This window comes from Thalassophryne amazonica, chromosome 13 (genome assembly GCF_902500255.1).
Source record: "Thalassophryne amazonica chromosome 13, fThaAma1.1, whole genome shotgun sequence".
In the NCBI taxonomy this organism is placed as follows: Eukaryota; Metazoa; Chordata; class Actinopteri; order Batrachoidiformes; family Batrachoididae; genus Thalassophryne; species Thalassophryne amazonica.
Window position 1 is genome coordinate 26,910,093 of NC_047115.1, and position 20,083 is coordinate 26,930,175.

At 45.4% G+C, this 20,083-nt stretch overlaps 1 protein-coding gene across 37 annotated transcripts in view; it reads right to left on the minus strand.

Moving 5' to 3' along the window:
- Positions 1-20,083, minus strand: part of ank3a (ankyrin 3a) — a 302,777-nt gene that overhangs the window by 97,614 nt on the left and 185,080 nt on the right. For 36 of the 37 annotated variants that reach the window (XM_034185576.1, XM_034185605.1, XM_034185606.1 and 33 more), the window contains exons 15-21: positions 15,068-15,166; positions 6,427-6,525; positions 2,676-2,873; positions 2,431-2,529; positions 1,461-1,559; positions 518-616; positions 341-436 (exon numbers count right to left, since the gene is read on the minus strand). In XM_034185576.1, coding sequence (XP_034041467.1) covers positions 341-436; positions 518-616; positions 1,461-1,559; positions 2,431-2,529; positions 2,676-2,873; positions 6,427-6,525; positions 15,068-15,166 — 789 coding nt within the window. The remainder of the gene's footprint in view (positions 1-340; positions 437-517; positions 617-1,460; positions 1,560-2,430; positions 2,530-2,675; positions 2,874-6,426; positions 6,526-15,067; positions 15,167-20,083) is intronic. The other variant, XM_034185581.1, reaches the window with a different exon arrangement.

Consider the following 20,083-nt stretch of genomic DNA (forward strand, 5'->3'; position numbering starts at 1 on the left):
CCAGTCACAGCAGAAGACTGCCCCTCCCTGAGCCTGGTTCTGCTGGAGGTTTCTTCCTGTTAAAAGGGAGTTTTTCCTTCCCACTGTCTCCCAGTGCTTGCTCACAGGGGGTCGTTTTGACCGTTGGGTTTTTACGTAATTATTGTATGGCCTTGCCTTACAATATAAAGCGCCTTGGGGCAACTGTTTGTTGTGATTTGGCGCTATATAAATAAAACTGATTTGATAAAAACCAACAACACCCATGTTGGCTTTTTTGAGTGCAATTGACAAACCTGGCAAATTTAATCAAATTATGTTAATTAAACTGTATGTTGTTAACAGGGAGGCAGTGTCTCACCACAGAGGTCAGGTTTTCATCCGTCACAGGCCTTAGAGTGTCCACCACAGAGATGTATCCGAGACGACGGGCGACGGACAGGGGAGTATTCCCATTCTGAACCGAGGAACAGGCAGTTGAAAGCAGTCAGTATTTCATCAGCATAGTGGGTATATGTGTGGCAGCGTGTTTGTGTACCAGTGTGAGCTCGTTGGCTGAGGCCCCGTGCTGAAGCAGCAGGTTGATGATGTGGGTGTGGCCCTGTTGAGCCGCTTGGTGTAGAGAAGTGTACCCGTTCTAGATAAAAACACACAAACAGAGTCAGAGTGAACGAGTCAACAAATGTGACCAAACAACATTTATAATCCAGTCTGAGAATACTACAGATTAAAGAAAAATGAATGATAAACTTACTAGAGTGGCAACTATAGAGTAAGATAGAGGTCAGTTAAAGTTTACTGTACACAGGTGACCAAATAACAAAAAATGCTCCAGTCAAGTTGAAAAACAATATTTATCTGATTATAAAGATTCCAAAAAGGTATAGTTTGGACTGTCTATGGAAATTACTGAGGTATCTGGTCAACAGTCTGACAAAGTCCAATCTTGGTTTATACAGGGGTCAAAAATTTTAGTTGCTCCTTTTTTGGTACAAAGTGATACAAATGATTGCCTGAGCTAGGAGGATCTAACAGTAGAATGTGCGTAGTTTGCGCCTTTTGTGATGCATAGTTTATTTTATTATTGTTATTATACTCCAAGTACATGTTTTAAGGAGTTGGGTTTATAAACAGTATGCCCAAGATATTTAAACTGCATGCACTTTTTTTTAAAGGGCTGCCCAAATTACAGAACCACTCTCGACCCATGCCAGAGATAATATATCAGCATACAATCTTGAATTTTGTGTGCTATGCTACTTGGGTAAAAATTAATGTAATATTTTACGAAAAGTTTCTAAATTGAAATGAACAAATGAAAGCTGATCATTATTTTCAGTGATTGTAGACTTTGTTCAACAATTTTCAAAAGCAGCTTGCATATCTGGCTTGTTTTTTTATTTCTGTATTTATTTGGGTGTACATATATGTCTGCAAAGTTTTTTTGTGTGTGTATTTGGGTGTATGCACTTTGTGTGCACCTTGGTTTTGCTGTTGACTCTGGCGTGGTTCTGGAGCAGAAAGTTTGCCATCTTTGCGCTGCCATAGTGACAAGCCACATGCAGAGGTGTGTAACCCATCTGTGTGACATAAAGGAGACAGAAGAGAAACAGACGCAAAAGGTTGAAACACAGCGATGGACGGCAACTAGAGGCCTGATGTTACATCACACTTTGTAGAGGAATTACTCTGAAGCACGTGACATTTCATTTCCTGACTGATTTATGCAGACATAGCACAATGGGAATGGAAAAGATCAGTCAGTGAATAAGTGCTGTAAACAAGTGTCCTGTCAGCACAAATGCACAGCACCGTATACCTTGTGTTTCCTCAACCATCAAGTCCATTTTAGTCAATGTGGAGAGATTAACAATCCTTCGTTTAACAAATGTCTGGCAAGATTTGAATACAAGTTAAAGCTACAGTGTGTAGGATTTAATGTCATCGACAGGAATGTTTCTGAGTAAAAGGTCCAATAGGCCAATGACCCCACTCATCCTAAAAACAATGGCGCATTTCCAGCAGTGTATCTTAAATATCGTTTGCGTCATCTGGCCACACAGCGCTGGAATTCTGGGTTGTCAAACTTGTTAGCCTGCACGAGCAACCAGTAGAAAGTGTACAGAAGAGTAACCGCTGTTTACTCTTCTGTTTTCTTCAGTCTTCCAGCAACGCTGCAAAATGTGAAAAATAATGACTGAATGTCCTTTTGTGCTACTGTACCAATATGGTACAGGTGGCCTAGATGAGGGAGCCCACTCCCATGAAAATGTGACAGGTTCATTCTAAGCTTATGAAAACAAGCTTATGACGCAGGTCATATATCAAATGATATATTCTTGAAGAGATGGTAATGAATGCTATGTTCTATTTCTGCTAATATGTGCTCCTATATCCTACACACTGTCTCTATAAAATCAGTGCATCTGAGTACAGGTTAGAAAGCTTTACCTTTGTTTGTGGGTCAACATCAGCTCCATGGTTGAGTAACACTTCTGCAACATTGACCTTGTCCTCCTGAGCTGCTAAGTGAAGGGGTGTAAGTCCACTCTGTACAAAAGGAGACAAACACACAAATCTAGTCATGGAATTGTGATTAAAATACATCTGAGAATCAGGATTATACACAAGAGACACTTGGAAGTGTACAGTATACTACTGAGGCGTTGAGGTTGCGTTTATGTCAGTGTTTTCACCTTATTGGACACGTTGACGTTGGCATTCTTTGTCAGCAGCAGCGACACCAGGTCCACGCTGCCCTCCTGTGCTGCCAGGTGTATAGGGCTGATGCCCTGTCGCGTCACTGCATTGGTGTCAGCACCATATTCCAGCAATGTGGTCCCGATGTCCATTTGGTTCTTTTTGGCAGCAATGTGCAGTGGTGTATAACCATTCTAAAGAGGCCAAAGAGATGAGACACTCAGCTCCTCTTTGGGTTTGATTTGGACTGTGTGTCACATTAGCTACTAAGTATTTTACAGAGCATTTATTTAAAGTTCTAAAGTAAAAATAACTGTCCATCCACCCTGCCTGTGAGCTGCGTGGTGTGAAAGAAGCGGTGGGGTCAGTGTGGGGAGGGGAACAGCTACCAAGGATGATGACTGCATCAGACATGATGCGCATGCCGACACATTGAAGTGGACCACGTTGACGAAGGTCGGCATTGAAGGAATTGGGGAATGTCAATAGGGCGGCGCTGTCTTGTTTGAACCCTGCGTGATATCGCGGGATTTGACTACTTATGGGGACAGCCGCCCCCGATGTGGGGAAAAAAAAAAAAAAAAAAAAAAAATATATATATATATATATATATACACAGTGGGGAAAATAAGTATTTGACCCCCTGTCAGTTTTGAAGGTTTTCCCACCTACTAAGAATGGAGAGGTCTGTAATTTTTATCATAGGTAAACTTCAACTGTGAGAGACAGAATAAAAAAAAAAAAAATCCAGTAAATCATATTGTATGATTTTTAAATAATTAATTTGCATTTTATTGCATAAAATAAGTATTTGACCCCCTAGAAAAACAGAGCTTAACAATTGGTACAGAAACATTTGTCTGCCATTACAGAGGTCAGACGTTTCCTATAGTTCCTGACCAAGTTTTCACATACTGCAGCAGGGATTTTGGTCCACTCCTCCATACAGATCTTCTCCAAATCTTTCACATTTGGAGTTTCAGCTCCCTCCAAAGATTTTCTATTGAGTTCAGGTCTGGAGACTGGCCAGGCCACTCCAGGACCTTGAAATGCTTCTTACTGAGCCCCTCCTTAGTTGCCCTGGCTGTGTGTTTGGGGTCACTGTCATGCTGGAAGACCCAGCCATGACCCATCTTCAATGCTCTTACTGAGGGAAGGAGGTTGTTTGCCAAAATCTTACAATACATGACCCCATCCATCCTCCCTTCAATACGGTGCAGTCGTCCTGTCCCCTTTGCAGAAGAGCACCCCCAGAGTATGATGTTTCCACCCCCATGCTTCATGGTTGGGATGGTTTTCTTGGGGTTGTTCTCATTCTCCAGGTAAGTGGAGTTGATTCCAAAAAGCTCTATTCTGGTCTCATCTGACCACATGACCTTCTCCCATGCCTCCTCTGGATCATCCAGATGGTCACTGGTGAACTTCAAACAAGCCTGGACATGTGCTGGCTTGAGCAGGAGGACCTTGCTGCCCTGCAGGATTTTAAACCATGATAGCCTCATGTGTTACTAATGTAATCTTTGTTACTGTGGTCCCAGCTCTCTTCAGGTCATTGACCAGGTCCTCCTGCGTAGTTCTGAGCTTTCTCAGAATCATCCTTACCCCACAAACTGAGATCTTGCATGGAATCCCAGCCCGAGGGAGACTCACAGTCATCTTGTGTTTCTTCCACTTTCTAATAAATAATCATAACAGTTGTTGTCTTCTACCAAGCTGCTTGCCTGTTGTCCTGTAGTCCATCCCAGCCTTGTGCAGGTCTACAGTTTTGTCCCTGGTGTCCTTAGAGAGCTCTTTGGTCTTAGCTATGGTGGACAGGTTGGAGTGTGATTGATTGAGTGTGTGAACAGGTGTCTTTTATACAGATAACAAGTTCAAACAGGTGCAATTAATACAGGTAAAGAGTGCAGAATAAGAGGGCTTCTTAAAGAAAAATTAACAGGTCTGTGTGAGCCAGAATTCTTGCTGGTTGGTAGGTGTTCAAACACTTATTTTATGCAATAAAATGCAAATTAATTGTTAAAAAATCATACAATGTGATTTTCTGGATTTTTGTTTTAGATTCTGTCTCTCACAGTTGAAGTGTACCTACGATAAAAAATTACAGACCTCTACATTCTTTGTAGGTGGGAAAACCTGCAAAACTGACAGGGGGTCAAATACTTGTCTTCCCCACTGTGTGTGTATATTATATATATATATATATATATATGTATACACAGCATAACTTCACATGGAGAAATGGTGTTCTGTTTTGTTTTTGGCTGCAATCACCGAAACAGTCAGGAAAAGAGTTTTTTTTTTCAGTTCCCATCGGGGAAGGGAAGACGAGGCAAATGGGAGACGTTGTGTTGTTAAGTGTTAACATACACAGCTAACCAGAGTAGCTGTGTTCTCTCGCCTGTAAAACCGCCTCGACACGTTTGTGCTCCGGGTCATAAACAAACCGCATCGTCACCTTTTCTTTGCATTTTCACTTTGTTTGCGTGTAATTTTCCCAAAAACTCAGAGAAAATGCCTTGTTTTTGTCCCTGGAAGTAAAGAAATTACGTCATATGCGTCATATTTTACCCCTTTAGCGCCCACCCTCAAACGAGACTGCGTTGCCCAATAGGTTTGGGATGAACTCATGTTGCCGCATGTCTGAATATGTTTCTTCTGCATGGAGATTGTGCAGTCTACATTAGAGCTTTTGAACCCCAAACCTTGATTGTGGAAAATGGGATCGATCTAGCTGAGACGCTGGTCTTCACCTCCTGGTTTTCCTTTCAGCCATCTGTCATTGTGAACACTGGACTATATATACAGTATATGGTTGCTGAGCTGAAACATTTCTGTCACTGCATGTTCCGATGATTCTGCTATGCTTTTTCATTACTGCGGTGACCAGTGTGCTTGCTTACTTAAGTAGAACACTTTGGGGTGACTTACGTTGTGATTTGGCACTGTACAAATTACATATGTGCATGTGCAAAAGTGTGGATGCTTCCAGACAATCCCTCTGCTCTCTACAGACTGATGCCTTTCCCTAGTAGTTAAATTAGATCAAGCAGACCAGCTACTGCAGTGAGCCAAAGTAAACCCAGTTTGTAGAAGGACAAAATGAGAGAAATGGGAGAACAGATGAGTAAGTAAAAGTGAGGGAGAAAGGGAAACTGTATTGAAGATAAAAAGAGAGAAAAATATCTGTCAATGTTTTGGTCAAAAACAACCATTTCCTGTCATATTTTGGTTACCAGTTCTGCTGATCTGCTCACATATGTTCTGTGGTTCTCACATGGAGCCACAGTCAGTAAAGACCTTAACCAGATGTGTTTGTCAGACATTTCAACAAGTGCAAGTGACTTCATTTTTTTCTGACTCTTAATAAAAAAAGAAAGAAAAAGAGGTGAGGGGACATAGAATTTACAGCTGCAGAAAAGACTTGACACAGAAGCCGTTTACAACATATATAACGCACTCCACCAGATGTGAGAAAAATCTAATTTTGCATCATGCACACAAGAAACTCTGACATGCAGACAATATGAAGTCAGTCATGGCAGCTGAGTTTAAAAAAACAAAAAAAAAAACATGCACATTCTTCAAAATGAGAACAGAAGAAACAGGAGCACACGTGTGAGCGTTGGCTGTGGGGACACGCAGATAAAAGTTAGGAACGAGATGCGGTTGCATTACACGTCTACAAATGTGCATTTGTGTGTGTGTGTGTGTGTGTGTGTGTGTGTGTGTGTGTGTGTGTGTGTGTACCTTGGCTGCAGCATGCGGGGAAGCTCCCTGATCCAGCAGCAGCAGGGCCACTTTCTGATTATCGTAGTGAGCGGCTACATGCAGAGGGGTTAGCCCGCTCTAAAGCACCCACACGCGCAAATACGCACACACACACACACACACACACACACACACACACACACACACACACACACACACACACACACACACACACACACACACACACACACACACACACACACACACACACACACACACACACAAAAGCATGCAACACAACACCAAGTTAGAAGAAGGAATATCACTGTGCGGGCAGAATGGAAACACACAGAAGGGCGAGGAGGTCAATGCAACAGAAGGTAGCAGGACAAACTGGGAGATGATATCATCAAAAGAAATGGATGGAAATGAGAATTTGTTAATATTTTTTAGTAGGAGTAACACAATCATAATACAGTGCCAGCAGCAACACAGCAATACCCATAAATGTACTGCATTGATATAGCGTTTCTCCATCTGATTCAGAAGCTCAAAGTGCTTTACACTGATGGCTCACATTCATCCATTCACACACCCACACCAATGTCAGGGTGCTGCAACACAAGGCACTCAATTGCACACCAGGAGCAACTGGGGGATTAAGGACCTTGCCAAAGGGTCCTTAGTGATTTTCTAGTCTGGGGGGGATTCTTTGGTCTCAAGCCCACTGCTTAACCACTATCATCATCATCATCATCATCATCATCATCATGGCTGTCCTTCGTTGCAGAAGATGACTGTCTTGTGTTTGAATTGAGGCCTATCTCAAACAGGTTCTCATGTGGGTTGTCAGACCTGCTTGGGATCTGCAATAATACTGATAATTGTTGCATTGTTGGAAAATGCTTGAAGTAGCTGCCGAGTGTCGCTGGTCATATTGTACGCTGATATTCTTGCTGGCGCTGCTCTTCTACAGCTGACGTGGCCTTCCTCAACAGTCCAAAAAGTCCATGCCATTTCATTTTCTGTAGTGTCTCTTCCTCCCAGGGATCATGTGGAATGCCGTTTTTAGACATCTTTGAATGCAATTTTTGAGCTTCATGGCTCCTTTTTCCTTGATGCAGTTCTGAGTAGAACACAGCTTTTGGGAGCCTGCTGTTGGCCATCCAACTTACATGCTCTGCCCAGCAAAACTGTGACATGGTTATTAGGGCCACTGACATTAGTAGTGTAGCTACTACTACACTAGACCATCATCTCCCCCATAAAAGGTTAGTTTTTCAGTAATGGTCAAAGTCATTGGTGACAAAGCTCACAATTTCAATGCTCCCTAAAACTGCACCACATTTGGCACACATCTTGGTTGGTCTCTGAATTGCCAAGGTAAAGTTGCCATAGGTCAGTGTTTATGGTTAAGTCAAGGTCAGGTGTGTCTGTTTGATTCTTCCCCTGCTCCTCCTATGTGCTTTGGCCACTTTCTAAGCAACTTGATATGTGGATTAATGTCCACCTCAGAACTGAGTTCAAAGGATTCCTTTTAGCAAAGACATGGTCATTGGGGTCAAGGTAGATGGATTTCAAACCACACTGGTATCAAACCTGGTACCCATTTGGAGGTTGTTTTTGGTACTGCCCTGGCAAGATCATGTCAGTCACTTGGGTTAAAGTCAAGATCATTGGAATCAAAGGTCAGATTTCCACTCTGCAATAAACTGTCTTCTTTACTTGGACATTACAATATATCCAAAAAAAAAAACAACAAGGTGACAACTTCCTGATTGATGCTATACTTATCCTACCTAACTGCCTTAGCGACCTCATGCTACTGCTTCATACTTAACAAACGGTCAGAATTATTCAGGAGATGGGTTGTTGCGACGTGGTGTTTTTGATCAAAGTACTGTCACTAGCAAAGCAAATAAGTTGCACATCTTGAAAGAGAATTGGTACAAATAAACTGTAAACAGACACAAAGCAGATGTTTTTTTTGTTTCGCTTGGATTTACAATGGGACCGATTTTTGCGTGACATGACCAAAGCAGCGTGAAGGCGTCATTATCATACCTGACTGTCATTATGTTAAACGATCTCAGATGGTGGCGTGGACACAAACACACAGCGCACTGCAGCTGCAAACACTCAGTAAGCCTGTTCTGTGTGTGTGTGTGTGTGTGTGTGTGTGTGTGTGTGTGTGTGTGTGTGTGTGTGTGTGTGTGTGTGTGTGTGTGTGAGCATGCGTGTGTGCGAGAGGATACACAAGGGTGGGCAAAGTATTCACACCATCACAACAAGAACTATAAGGGACACTCGGAGAACACTTGCGCCTTACATGCTTGACAGAGATCCGTGCAAATTAATTCTTTGGGATTTAGTGATGTTATAATACTTGCTTACGTGTGACCTTTGACATTGTCACTTCTGTCCAAAAGTGAACCACTTTATCTTTGACTAACACACAGTCCTTCCACTATGTTTAATCCATATTGTCACCACACTGTTACGGCCTTGGATCTGACCTTTCAAGGTCACCCAAAGTCAAAGGTCATGTGACCAGTAGAAAGGAGAGATGTGATTTCATTATTAGCGTTTACTAGTTATCACAGGTATAACTAGAAACAATTCCTCAAAGTAATAAATGTTCCCAATATCTAGTTAAAAGGAACAATGAACTAAACATAACTATTGTTTTTAAATGTTTATGTGGAAATGAAGTAGACATTATAATTGACTGAACACACATTGATAATATATAATATGTGCAACTGAATTTTAATATTTTTAGCCAAGGTGTAGTATGCAAAGTTATGTCTGTAATAGTAGAAGCATTGGGCTTTCTTATGCAGTGTTCGCTCGTCTTCGCACAACGTCCCGTCATGTACGCGTCAGACGCAAGCAAAATAGCTTATGTGATTACTCTGCTTCGGGGAGAGGCACGCGCTTGGGCTACGGCGCTTTGGGAGCAAAATTCACGGCTCCTTCACACATACACTGGGTTTGTGAGGGAGTTCAGAACTGTGTTTGATCACCCTAACAGGGGAGAGACCGCTTCAACTGTGCTGCTGTCGATGAGACAGGGGCGCCGAAGCGCAGCTGCTTATGCAGTCGACTTCCGCATCGCGGCTGCGAGGTCCGGCTGGAATAACGCTGCGCTCCGCGCCGCCTTTGTAAACGGACTGTCGTCAGTCCTAAAGGAGCACCTAGTGGCCAAGGATGAACCGCGGGAATTAGATGGGCTTATTGATCTCGTTATACGGTTAGACAATCGGTTGGAGGAACGCTGTCGGGAACGAGACGAAGGTCGTGGCCGGGCGCGCGCCGTCCCTCTTCCTTCCGGGTCCGAGAAAGGTCCGCCCTTCCCACGCTCCCTGGCCTCTACGTCCCGTGGGGCGACAGCTCCCCCTGCTGACGAAGCTATGGACACGAGCAGGGCCTCATTTAGACCACCTAATAGACAGAGGAGGTTTCCACGCGGGGCGTGTTTTGTTTGTGGCTCAATGGAGCATCAATTGAGCAACTGCCCCAAACAGTTAAAACTCCAACGCCCGCCCCTAGAGACTGGGCTTAGGGTGGGCCAAGAAATTCACGTGGGACACACACATATTGCCGCACGACTCCCAGTTACAATCCTTAGTGGGGATTTAACCCTTCAGGCCCCAGCACTGGTAGACACAGGGTCAGAAGGGAATCTGTTAGACAGCAGATGGGCCAGGGAGGTAGGGCTCCCTCTGGTGGCGCTACCTACACCATTGCAGGTGCGAGCACTAGATGGCACCCTACTCCCTTTAATCACACACAAGACACCACCAGTAACTCTGGTAGTGTCAGGGAATCATAGGGAGGAGATTGAGTTTTTTGTGACTCCTTCTACCTCCCGTGTGATTCTGGGGTTCCCCTGGATGATGAAACACAATCCCCGGATTGATTGGCCGTCCGGGGTGGTGGTACAGTGGAGCGAAACCTGACATCGGATGTGTTTGGGATCCTCGGTTCCTCCCGGTTCCCAGGCTAAGGAGCAGGTCCAAGTTCCCCCCAATCTGTCGGCGGTGCCGGTTGAGTACCACGATCTTGCTGACGTTTTTAGCAAGGATCGGGCACTCACTCTTCCCCCGCACCGTCCATATGATTGTGCCATCGATTTGTTGCCAGGCGTGGAGTTCCCGTCCAGCAGGCTGTACAACCTCTCCTGACCTGAGCGCGAATCAATGGAGACCTACATCCGGGACTCCTTAGCTGCCGGGCTGATCCGTAACTCCACCTCTCCGATGGGAGCAGGTTTCTTTTTTGTGGGCAAAAAAGATGGCGGTCTTCGTCCATGCATTGATTATTGGGGGCTGAACGAGATCACGGTTCGCAACCGATACCCGTTGCCTTTGTTGGATTCAGTGTTCACCCCCCTGCATGGAGCCAAAATCTTCACAAAGTTGGATCTTAGGAACGCATACCACCTAGTTCGGATCCGGAAGGGAGACGAATGGAAGACGGCATTTAACACCCCGTTAGGTCATTTTGAGTACCTGGTCATGCCGTTCGGCCTCACTCCAAGCTTTGGTTAATGACGTCTTGCGGGACTTCCTGCACCGATTCGTCTTCGTATATCTGGATGATATACTCATCTTTTCTCCGGACCCTGAGACCCATGTACGGCATGTACGTCAGGTCCTGCAGCGGTTGTTGGAGAACCGGTTGTTTGTGAAGGGCGAGAAGTGTGAGTTTCACCGCACTTCTTTGTCCTTCCTGGGGTTTATCATCTCCTCCAACTCCGTCACCCCGGATCCGGCCAAGGTCACAGCGGTGAGAGACTGGCCCCAACCTACAAGCCGTAGGAAGCTGCAACAGTTCCTCGGCTTCGCAAATTTCTACAGGAGGTTCATTAAGGGGTATAGTCAGGTAGTTAGCCCCCTGACGGCCCTGACCTCACCAAAAGTTCCCTTCACCTGGTCGGATCGGTGCGAAGCCGCGTTTAGGGAGTTGAAACGCCGGTTCTCGACTGCACCGGTCTTGGTGCAGCCCGATCCTGGTCGCCAGTTTGTGGTTGAAGTGGACGCCTCTGACTCAGGGATAGGAGCCGTGCTATCCCAGAGCGGAGAAACCGGTAAGGTTCTTCACCCGTGTGCCTATTTTTCCCGCAGGTTGACCCCAGCAGAGCGGAACTATGACGTGGGCAATCGAGAGCTCCTTGCGGTGAAAGAGGCTCTTGAGGAGTGGAGACACCTGCTGGAGGGAGCGTCAGTGCCTTTCACGGTTTTCACTGACCACCGGAACCTGGATGCCCTGTCCCGGGTGCATGAACAGGAAGTCAAGACCGAGCTGTCGGATCCACCGGAACCCATTCTCCCGGAGTCCACCATCGTGGCTGCTCTGACCTGGGACGTGGAGAGGACCGTCCGGGAGGCCCTGGCACGGAGCCCGGATCCCGGAACAGGACCGAAGAACAGACTATACGTCCCACCAGAAGCCAGAGCTGCCGTTCTGGACTTCTGTCACGGGTCCAAGCTCTCCTGCCACCCAGGGGTGCGTAGGACCATGGCAGTGGTCCGGCAGCGCTTCTGGTGGGCGTCCCTGGAGACTGATGTCCGGGTTTACATCCAGGCCTGCACCACCTGCGCCAGGGGCAAGGCGAACCACCAGAAGGCACAGGGACTTCTACAGCCACTTCCTGTGCCTCACCGCCCCTGGTCCCACATCGGTCTGGATTTTGTCACGGGCCTCCCGCCGTCCCGGGGACACACCACCATACTCACGATAGTGGACCGTTTCTCCAAGGCGGCCCACTTCGTGGCCCTCCCGAAGCTCCCGTTGGCCCAGGAGATGGCGGATCTCCTTGTCCACCATGTCGTCCGGCTGCATGGGATACCAACAGACATCGTTTCGGATCGCGGTCCCCAGTTCTCCTCGCAGGTGTGGAGAAGTTTCTGCCGGGAACTGGGGGCCACTGTAAGCCTCTCGTCTGGGTATCACCCGCAGACTAACGGACAGGTCGAACGGGCCAACCAGGAGTTGGAGCAGGCCCTCAGGTGCACGACCTCCGCACACCCGACGGCTTGGAGTGAACATCTGGCCTGGATCGAGTACGCTCATAACAGCCAGGTGTCCTCTGCCACCGGCCTCTCCCCGTTCGAGGTGTGTCTGGGGTACCAACCCCCTTTGTTTCCTTTGGTGGAGGGAGAGGTCGGTGTGCCCTCGGTCCAGGCCCACCTGCGGAGATGCCGTCGGGTGTGGCGCACCGCCCGTTCAGCCTTGTTGAGGGCCCGGACAAGGGCTAAAGCCCATGCAGACCGTCGACGGTCCCCGGCCTCCACATACCAGCCCGGGCAGGAGGTGTGGCTTTCCACCAAGGACATTCCACTCCAGGTCGAGTCCCCCAAACTAAAAGACCGCTTCATTGGACCCTTCCCCATCCTCAAGGTCCTCAGTCCTACCGCAGTGAGGCTCCAACTCCCGGCCTCACTGCGGATCCATCCGGTTTTTCATGTCTCCAGGATAAAACCGCATCACACCTCGCCCCTCTGTGCTCCCGGTCCAGCGCCGCCTCCTGCCCGTATTATCGACGGGGAGCCGGCTTGGACAGTTCGCCGGCTCTTGGACGTCCGTCGAATGGGCCGGGGCTTTCAGTATTTGGTGGACTGGGAGGGGTATGGACCCGAAGAACGCTCCTGGGTGAAGAGGAGCTTCATCCTGGACTCCTGGCCAGGAGGCGCCCGTTGAGGGGGGGGTCCTGTTGTGTGGGCCGCCAGAAGAGGAGGTACTGCTGGCCCACCACCAGAGGGCGCCCTGCCTGAAGTGCGGGCTTCAGGCACGAGAGGGCGCTGCCGCCTCAGGAACAAGCCGTGGTGACAGCTGTCACCCATCATCCGTGACAGCTGTCACTAATCATCACATCTGGTATAAAAGCAGGAAGACACCTCCACCAAACTGCCGAGATATCATCTTCATCTGGAAGTAATATCCTCAGCCTTTTGTAAATCTGTTATTGTGAGTGTTTGCAGGAGTACCGGTCCGTTTAGTGGAGGCTGTGCAAGACGGCGCTCTTTTTCTTCTGAGGGACCGCTGCAAAGTGTTGAGTGAGAGGTGGAGGTGGAATTCCCACCAGGATTGTTACTGGGTGTTCACACACCCACCCTTTGACTGTCTTTTGCTTTCTGCCAGCAGTACCAGATCCGACACGCCGGGAAGGTGGCCACCTGGGGATTCCGGGACTTGGTGGCTCCAGTATTCCTCGGGTTCGGTGGTGGTGGAAATCGTGTGGTTCCGGTTCGTTTCCAGACGGGTGTCTCCTATCGTCGAGCCTGCCCACACGACACCTTTATTAATTGACTGTTGCACATTCTGAATCTGCTGTGTTTGGTTGTGTCATTCACAACAGTAAAGTGTTATAATTTGACTCCTTCCATTGTCCGTTCATTTACGCCCCCTGTTGTGGGTCCGTGTCACTACACTTTCCCAACATTTGTTCTCTCTCTCTCTCTCTCTCTCTCTCTCTCTCTCTCTCCCTCTCCCACACACGCACTCACACACACACCATTCCCTGACGTGTATGGCTGTGAGAGGCGTAAAAGGAGATTTTCATGACAAAAGCATTTTTTTGCCAAGTCATCCTCAACCTGCCACTCGACCTCCACAAACCACAGAATTGTGTTTACGAAAAGACGTTGCTCCTTGTCACATTATGTCAATTACTTCTTCATGTTGTCAGTCTATGAGACAAATTTTCCCATAAACTGTTCCATGTCAGCCAATAAGTCTAAAGATGGAGCTGTTGTTCAATATGCAGCTCAGAGTAATTTCAGAATAATAACTTATGCATGTGCGCACACACACGTGCAAATAACAACAAAACAAATTAACATCCCAGTTTAGGGCCCTGTCCCACTGGGGACAGGATTAATTGTGCATGAGTTGAGTATACAAATTGCGGGCATTCCTTGTCGTCTGCAACAAAAATGGCCAAAAATGACAAATGTCCCAGTATGAATTACGGATATATTAATAATATATAGCGAATATATGATGAACAATCACGGTTATATAACGCATGTAGTGAGGAAACTGATCCGACATATTGAGATTATCACGGCAGTATTACAGGTGTATTATGAATGCATCGCACACATGTTGCACATGCACAGCATCTGCATTGTGGTCATAAAATAAGCGCACTCGCTCCTTTCGGCATCACTATTCACACCAACAATACAGCCTCTGGAGCAAGTGCTGAACTTGGACAAGTTGATCACAGAGTTGTTCATGCTGTCATGCGAGGGTTAACTGTTCATGAGTTTGGGGAGCGGGAGGGGGAAGCCGCTCGGGGTGTGAGACGGTGTTTGTTTTTTCTTTTTTTTTGAGAGTGTCACAGAAAACAGACTTCAGCGTGAGTTGTGGCTAAACAGCAACTCTTCCTTTTGTTGGTGTTAAATAAAAGTCCTGGATTGCAGCAGCTATTACGTCTTTGTGGATTTACACAGCCGGACTGGCACTGACTGGCAGGTATGTCGCTTTCTGCCATATATAGTACTTTGGGTTTACATGACGTGTTTGTTATGCATTCACAAATTGTCCCCAAATCAGCTGCAAAGCAGATGTAATAAAAACGCTTTATTCGTGGCCATCACCCATATCAGCCGTACCATACAGTCTTTTGGTGTCGCTAAAGTGTGCCGCGTGTCTCTTGGAGATGTCTCACCTTTCCAGCAGCGTCAGGAGCTGCTCTCTTCTGTAGGAGCAGATTAGCCACTTCCATCTTGCCATACTTTGCTGCCACATGCAGGGGACTGAACCCTTTCTGTTGGACACAGTGCAGATACGACATCAGTAAGAAACACAAACTCACAAAAAACAAACAAAAATAACAATGGGACTGAGGGTAGTTAAACAAGAAGTGAAAGATTGCATTGCTTGATTGTCCTTCCTGGGTTCAGGGTTCAATGCCTCCAAGAGCTTTCCTTCATAATTACACAGTTTCTCACAGAACTGGAACAACAACAGCCTGTATATGCAGTTTGTTTGGACACAACAACATAACGCCTTTGGGTCCATCTAGTCCAGTCAGAAAAATCTCAAGGGGGGGAAAGAAAAAAGCTGCAACATACTCAGTGCAGCACATATGTTCTACAGGCATCTTTTCCAAACATTGTGGTCATGTTATGATTATTATGTTGATGTCATGACTGATTAAAATGTACATCCCTGTGCAAAACATTTAGGCATTGCCAAAAAGGGTCAAAATTGATTTTTTAAAAACAATTTGCTATCCAATACAATTTTTTTTTTTTTTGAGTTGACAGTTGTTTTATCCAAACTCAACCGCAGCTACTACACAATCTAAAGCTTTTTAAACAGATCATTTTGGGGAGTTGATGGTCAGGAGGTTAGAGAGAGACAACCTTGTGATCACAGGGTTCTCTGCTCAATCCCCCATCAGACAGGAAACTCGCTAAGGCGCCCTTGAGCAACGTCCTTAATCCCCACGTTGCTCCCTGTGTGTATTTGGGCACCTTTCATGGCAGCAGGATAACACTGGTATGTCAGTGAGTGAATGCAAGACATCAATGTAAAGTGCTCTGAGTATCTGCATCAGATGGAAAAGCACGGCAGAAGTGCAGCACAGAGGATTTTCAGCTTACAGAAAAGTAAAGCACGCATTCCTCAGTAAGAATGGGCTATTCTTCATTTAATGTATGTGACATGATGAGAAAATGTGTCAAAATGTGCTTTTTACTCATGTATTCCCACAGAAATGACTTGTATAATGTGACCATGGTAATCTCAACATCCTCTGTGTGTGTGTGTGTGTGTGTGTAGCTGAAGATATTTAAAGACATGAGGTCAGAATGAGAATATGGGACTCCCACCGATTCAAATTGCACACTCGGAAACCACTTGACCTCATTTGTTTCATTAGTTACCCTCAGTGCTTGTGAGTTTTTACCCAGAAGTGCTCCTTTAAAAATAAAGGATGTCGAGATTTTAAGCACGGATATTCGTGTCATAACAACAGAAACTATGGAAGTCAAGATTTCCAGCCCCCATTTATGTGACATCATTTCAGTGAAAGGCTGAAAGAGGTGGTGTCCCGAGAGAGAGAGAGAGAGAGAGAGAGAGAGAGAGAGACAGAGAGAGATCAGCACAGTGGGAGTTTTTTTACCCTTCAATAATCTTTTCCACTGATAGACGTCACATTCACAGACACCCTCCAGCGATGTATCTCTCTCTCTCACACACACACACACACACACACACACACACACACACACACACACACACACACACACACACACACACACACACACACACACACACACACACACACACACACACACACACACACACACCATCTAACAGGAGATGAAAGCTTTCAAGTAGTAACACACAGACAGTGCTGTTACACTTGTGTTAAAAGAGCAAAAAGAAAACACTACCGCACATTTCCCCAAATTAATGCCTATCAGTTGAACATATATTCTGCCATTTTTAACATTATGTATATGTCTATTAATTAATACTTATAATTCCAGTTTTTTTACAACTGCTATGACCCGTTTGTCAGAACCTTAAACAGGTAATTTCATGCTCAAATTCACACAGTGTTAATAAACACAGACACACACACTTCCAAAATACACTCAACAAAAATATAAACGCAACACTTTTGGTTTTGCTCCCATTTTGTATGAGATGAACTCAAAGATCTAAAACTTTTTCCACATACACAATATCACCATTTCCCTCAAATATTGTTCACAAACCAGTCTAAATCTGTGATAGTGAGCACTTCTCCTTTGCTGAGATAATCCATCCCACCTCACAGGTGTGCCATATCAAGATGCTGATTAGACACCATGATTAGTGCACAGGTGTGCCTTAGACTGCCCACAATAAAAGGCCACTCTGAAAGGTGCAGTTTTATCACACAGCACAATGCCACAGATGTCGCAAGATTTGAGGGAGCGTGCAATTGGCATGCTGACAGCAGGAATGTCAACCAGAGCTGTTGCTCGTGTATTGAATGTTCATTTCTCTACCATAAGCCGTCTCCAAAGGCGTTTCAGAGAATTTGGCAGTACATCCAACCAGCCTCACAACCGCAGACCACGTGTAACCACACCAGCCCAGGACCTCCACATCCAGCATGTTCACCTCCAAGATCGTCTGAGACCAGTCACTCGGACAGCTGCTGGAACAATCGGTTTGCATAACCAAAGAATTTCTGCACAAACTGTCAGAAACCGTCTCAGGGAAGCTCATCTGCATGCTCGTCGTCCTCATCGGGGTCTCGACCTGACTCCAGCTCGTCGTCGTAACCGACTTGAGTGGGCAAATGCTCACATTCGCTGGCGTTTGGCACGTTGGAGAGGTGCTCTCTTCACGAATGAATCCCGGTTCACACTGTTCAGGGCAGATGGCAGACAGCGTGTGTGGCGTCATGTGGGTGAGCGGTTTTCTGATGTCAATGTTGTGGATCGAGTGGCCCATGGTGGCGGTGGGGTTATGGTATGGGCAGGCGTCTGTTATGGACGAAGAACACAGGTGCATTTTATTGATGGCATTTTGAATGCACAGAGATACTGTGACGAGATCCTGAGGCCCATTGTTGTGCCATACATCCAAGAACATCACCTCATGTTGCAGCAGGATAATGCACGGCCCCATGTTGCAAGGATCTGTACACAATTCTTGGAAGCTGAAAATGTCCCAGTTCTTGCATGGCCGGCATACTCACCGGACATGTCACCCATTGAACATGTTTGGGATGCTCTGGACCGGCGTATACGACAGCGTGTACCAGTTCCTGCCAATATCCAGCAACTTCGCACAGCCATTGAAGAGGAGTGGACCAACATTCCACAGGCCACAATTGACAACCTGATCAACTCTATGCGAAGGAGATGTGTTGCACTGCATGAGGCAAATGGTGGTCACACCAGATACTGACTGGTATCCCCCCCAATAAAACAAAACTGCACCTTTCAGTGGCCTTTTATTGTGGGCAGTCTAAGGCACACCTGTGCACTAATCATGGTGTCTAATCAGCATCTTGCACACCTGTGAGGTGGGATGGATTATCTCAGCAAAGGAGAAGTGCTCACTATCACAGATTTAGACTGGTTTGTGAACAATATTTGAGGGAAATGGTGATATTGTGTATGTGGAAAAAGTTTTAGATCTTTGAGTTCATCTCATACAAAATGGGAGCAAAACCAAAAGTGTTGCATTTATATTTTTGTTGAGTGTACAGTAATACACTAACACAACTCACCAAATCTACCAAAGCACTGACACACATTGTCTTCCAACAGAAACATTTAGTCAGCCACAGCACAGTGTCATAAAAAACACAGACAACTGATGGAATAACACAAACTGAATCACTTTGCATGTGTCAAATCTACTTTTTTCCTTTCTCTTTTACAATCAACTGATTATTATATTGATTATACATGTAAATTAATGTTTGTGATGATGTTCTTCATTTTTCTTTTGTTGGACATGAATTTTGTTCCTCTCACCCTCGGCACAAAAAAAAAAAAAAAAAAAAACCCATGTCAGAGCAGCTTTGCAGAATGTTTATGAAAGAAGAAGACAGTAAATGACAGGATTTGCAGTAAACACTTTACTGTATTGCAAATGAAAATGACTTACAGTACAGTAAAGAGGAAAAAAAAAAATCAGCATTTAGCTGTCATTCACTGCTGGATTGTCAAATACACAAAAAGAAAAAGGAGCAGAAGAAATCACCGTAAAGGTGGAAGAAAAAAAGCTAATCTGCTCAGTCGTCAGCATTGGGCCACATATTTTCATCGACATCACACCTGATGTCTTCTCTAGCCGGGCATCTTGGGAAGTATCTTTTTGCATGCCTTATCCAGCTCTGAGCTCCACCACACATCCTAACTCTACTTCGACCTCTACCTCGAGGCACTTTTCTCACTTGTTTTTTGCAAGTCCTCCACCTTGTCCCTTGTCTTGTCTTTTGTTCTTTTCCCTCACAATCCACTTATAAATATAGATGATGTGATAGAAAAAAGCCCAGCACCTGAGCTGGGTGAGATGGGAATCAGCTGTGATTTATGTAAATCTTCAATCCATTAGTTTTGAACATGAGGTTTTCTGTTTTGACAAACCGTGTGAAAGCAATTGAAAATTCACCAGTTATCACCTACTGTTTTGGTCATGATTGAGCTTGTGTGTGAAAGGAGTTGAAACTAATTTGAAACGTGTAAAATGTTTGTATTTTGTGTCAAAAGAAGAAGAATTGTGTTAATTGTACAGCCCACACAGGCTGATCTTGTGGTAACTGTGTGAAGAGTTTTGAAAAGGCGTTAAAGGTATTGAACAACGGGTCATAGCTGTTGTAAAAAACTGTAATCACATATCTGGAAGAGATTGGGCAATTTAAAATGTCACATTTCTAAATATAAATATGTGTTAGTTTTCTGTGAAATTTGTCAGTGGAAATGGATAAGTCGAGCGGTTTGCTGCTACAAAGTGGTATGATTTGTTTTGAGTGGGATCATTTTGACAATTCTGACACCTTTAATTTACAATCATTTACAAAAAAGTCTTAAAATTTAGAGATAAGACAATTAGTCCTAACAGTCAGCTATAACAACCAAGTACCTGACTCGCCAACTAGATGAAAATTACTAATTCAGATGATTTTCCTACAATTTAAAGGGAAAACATTAACATTAAGATCTGT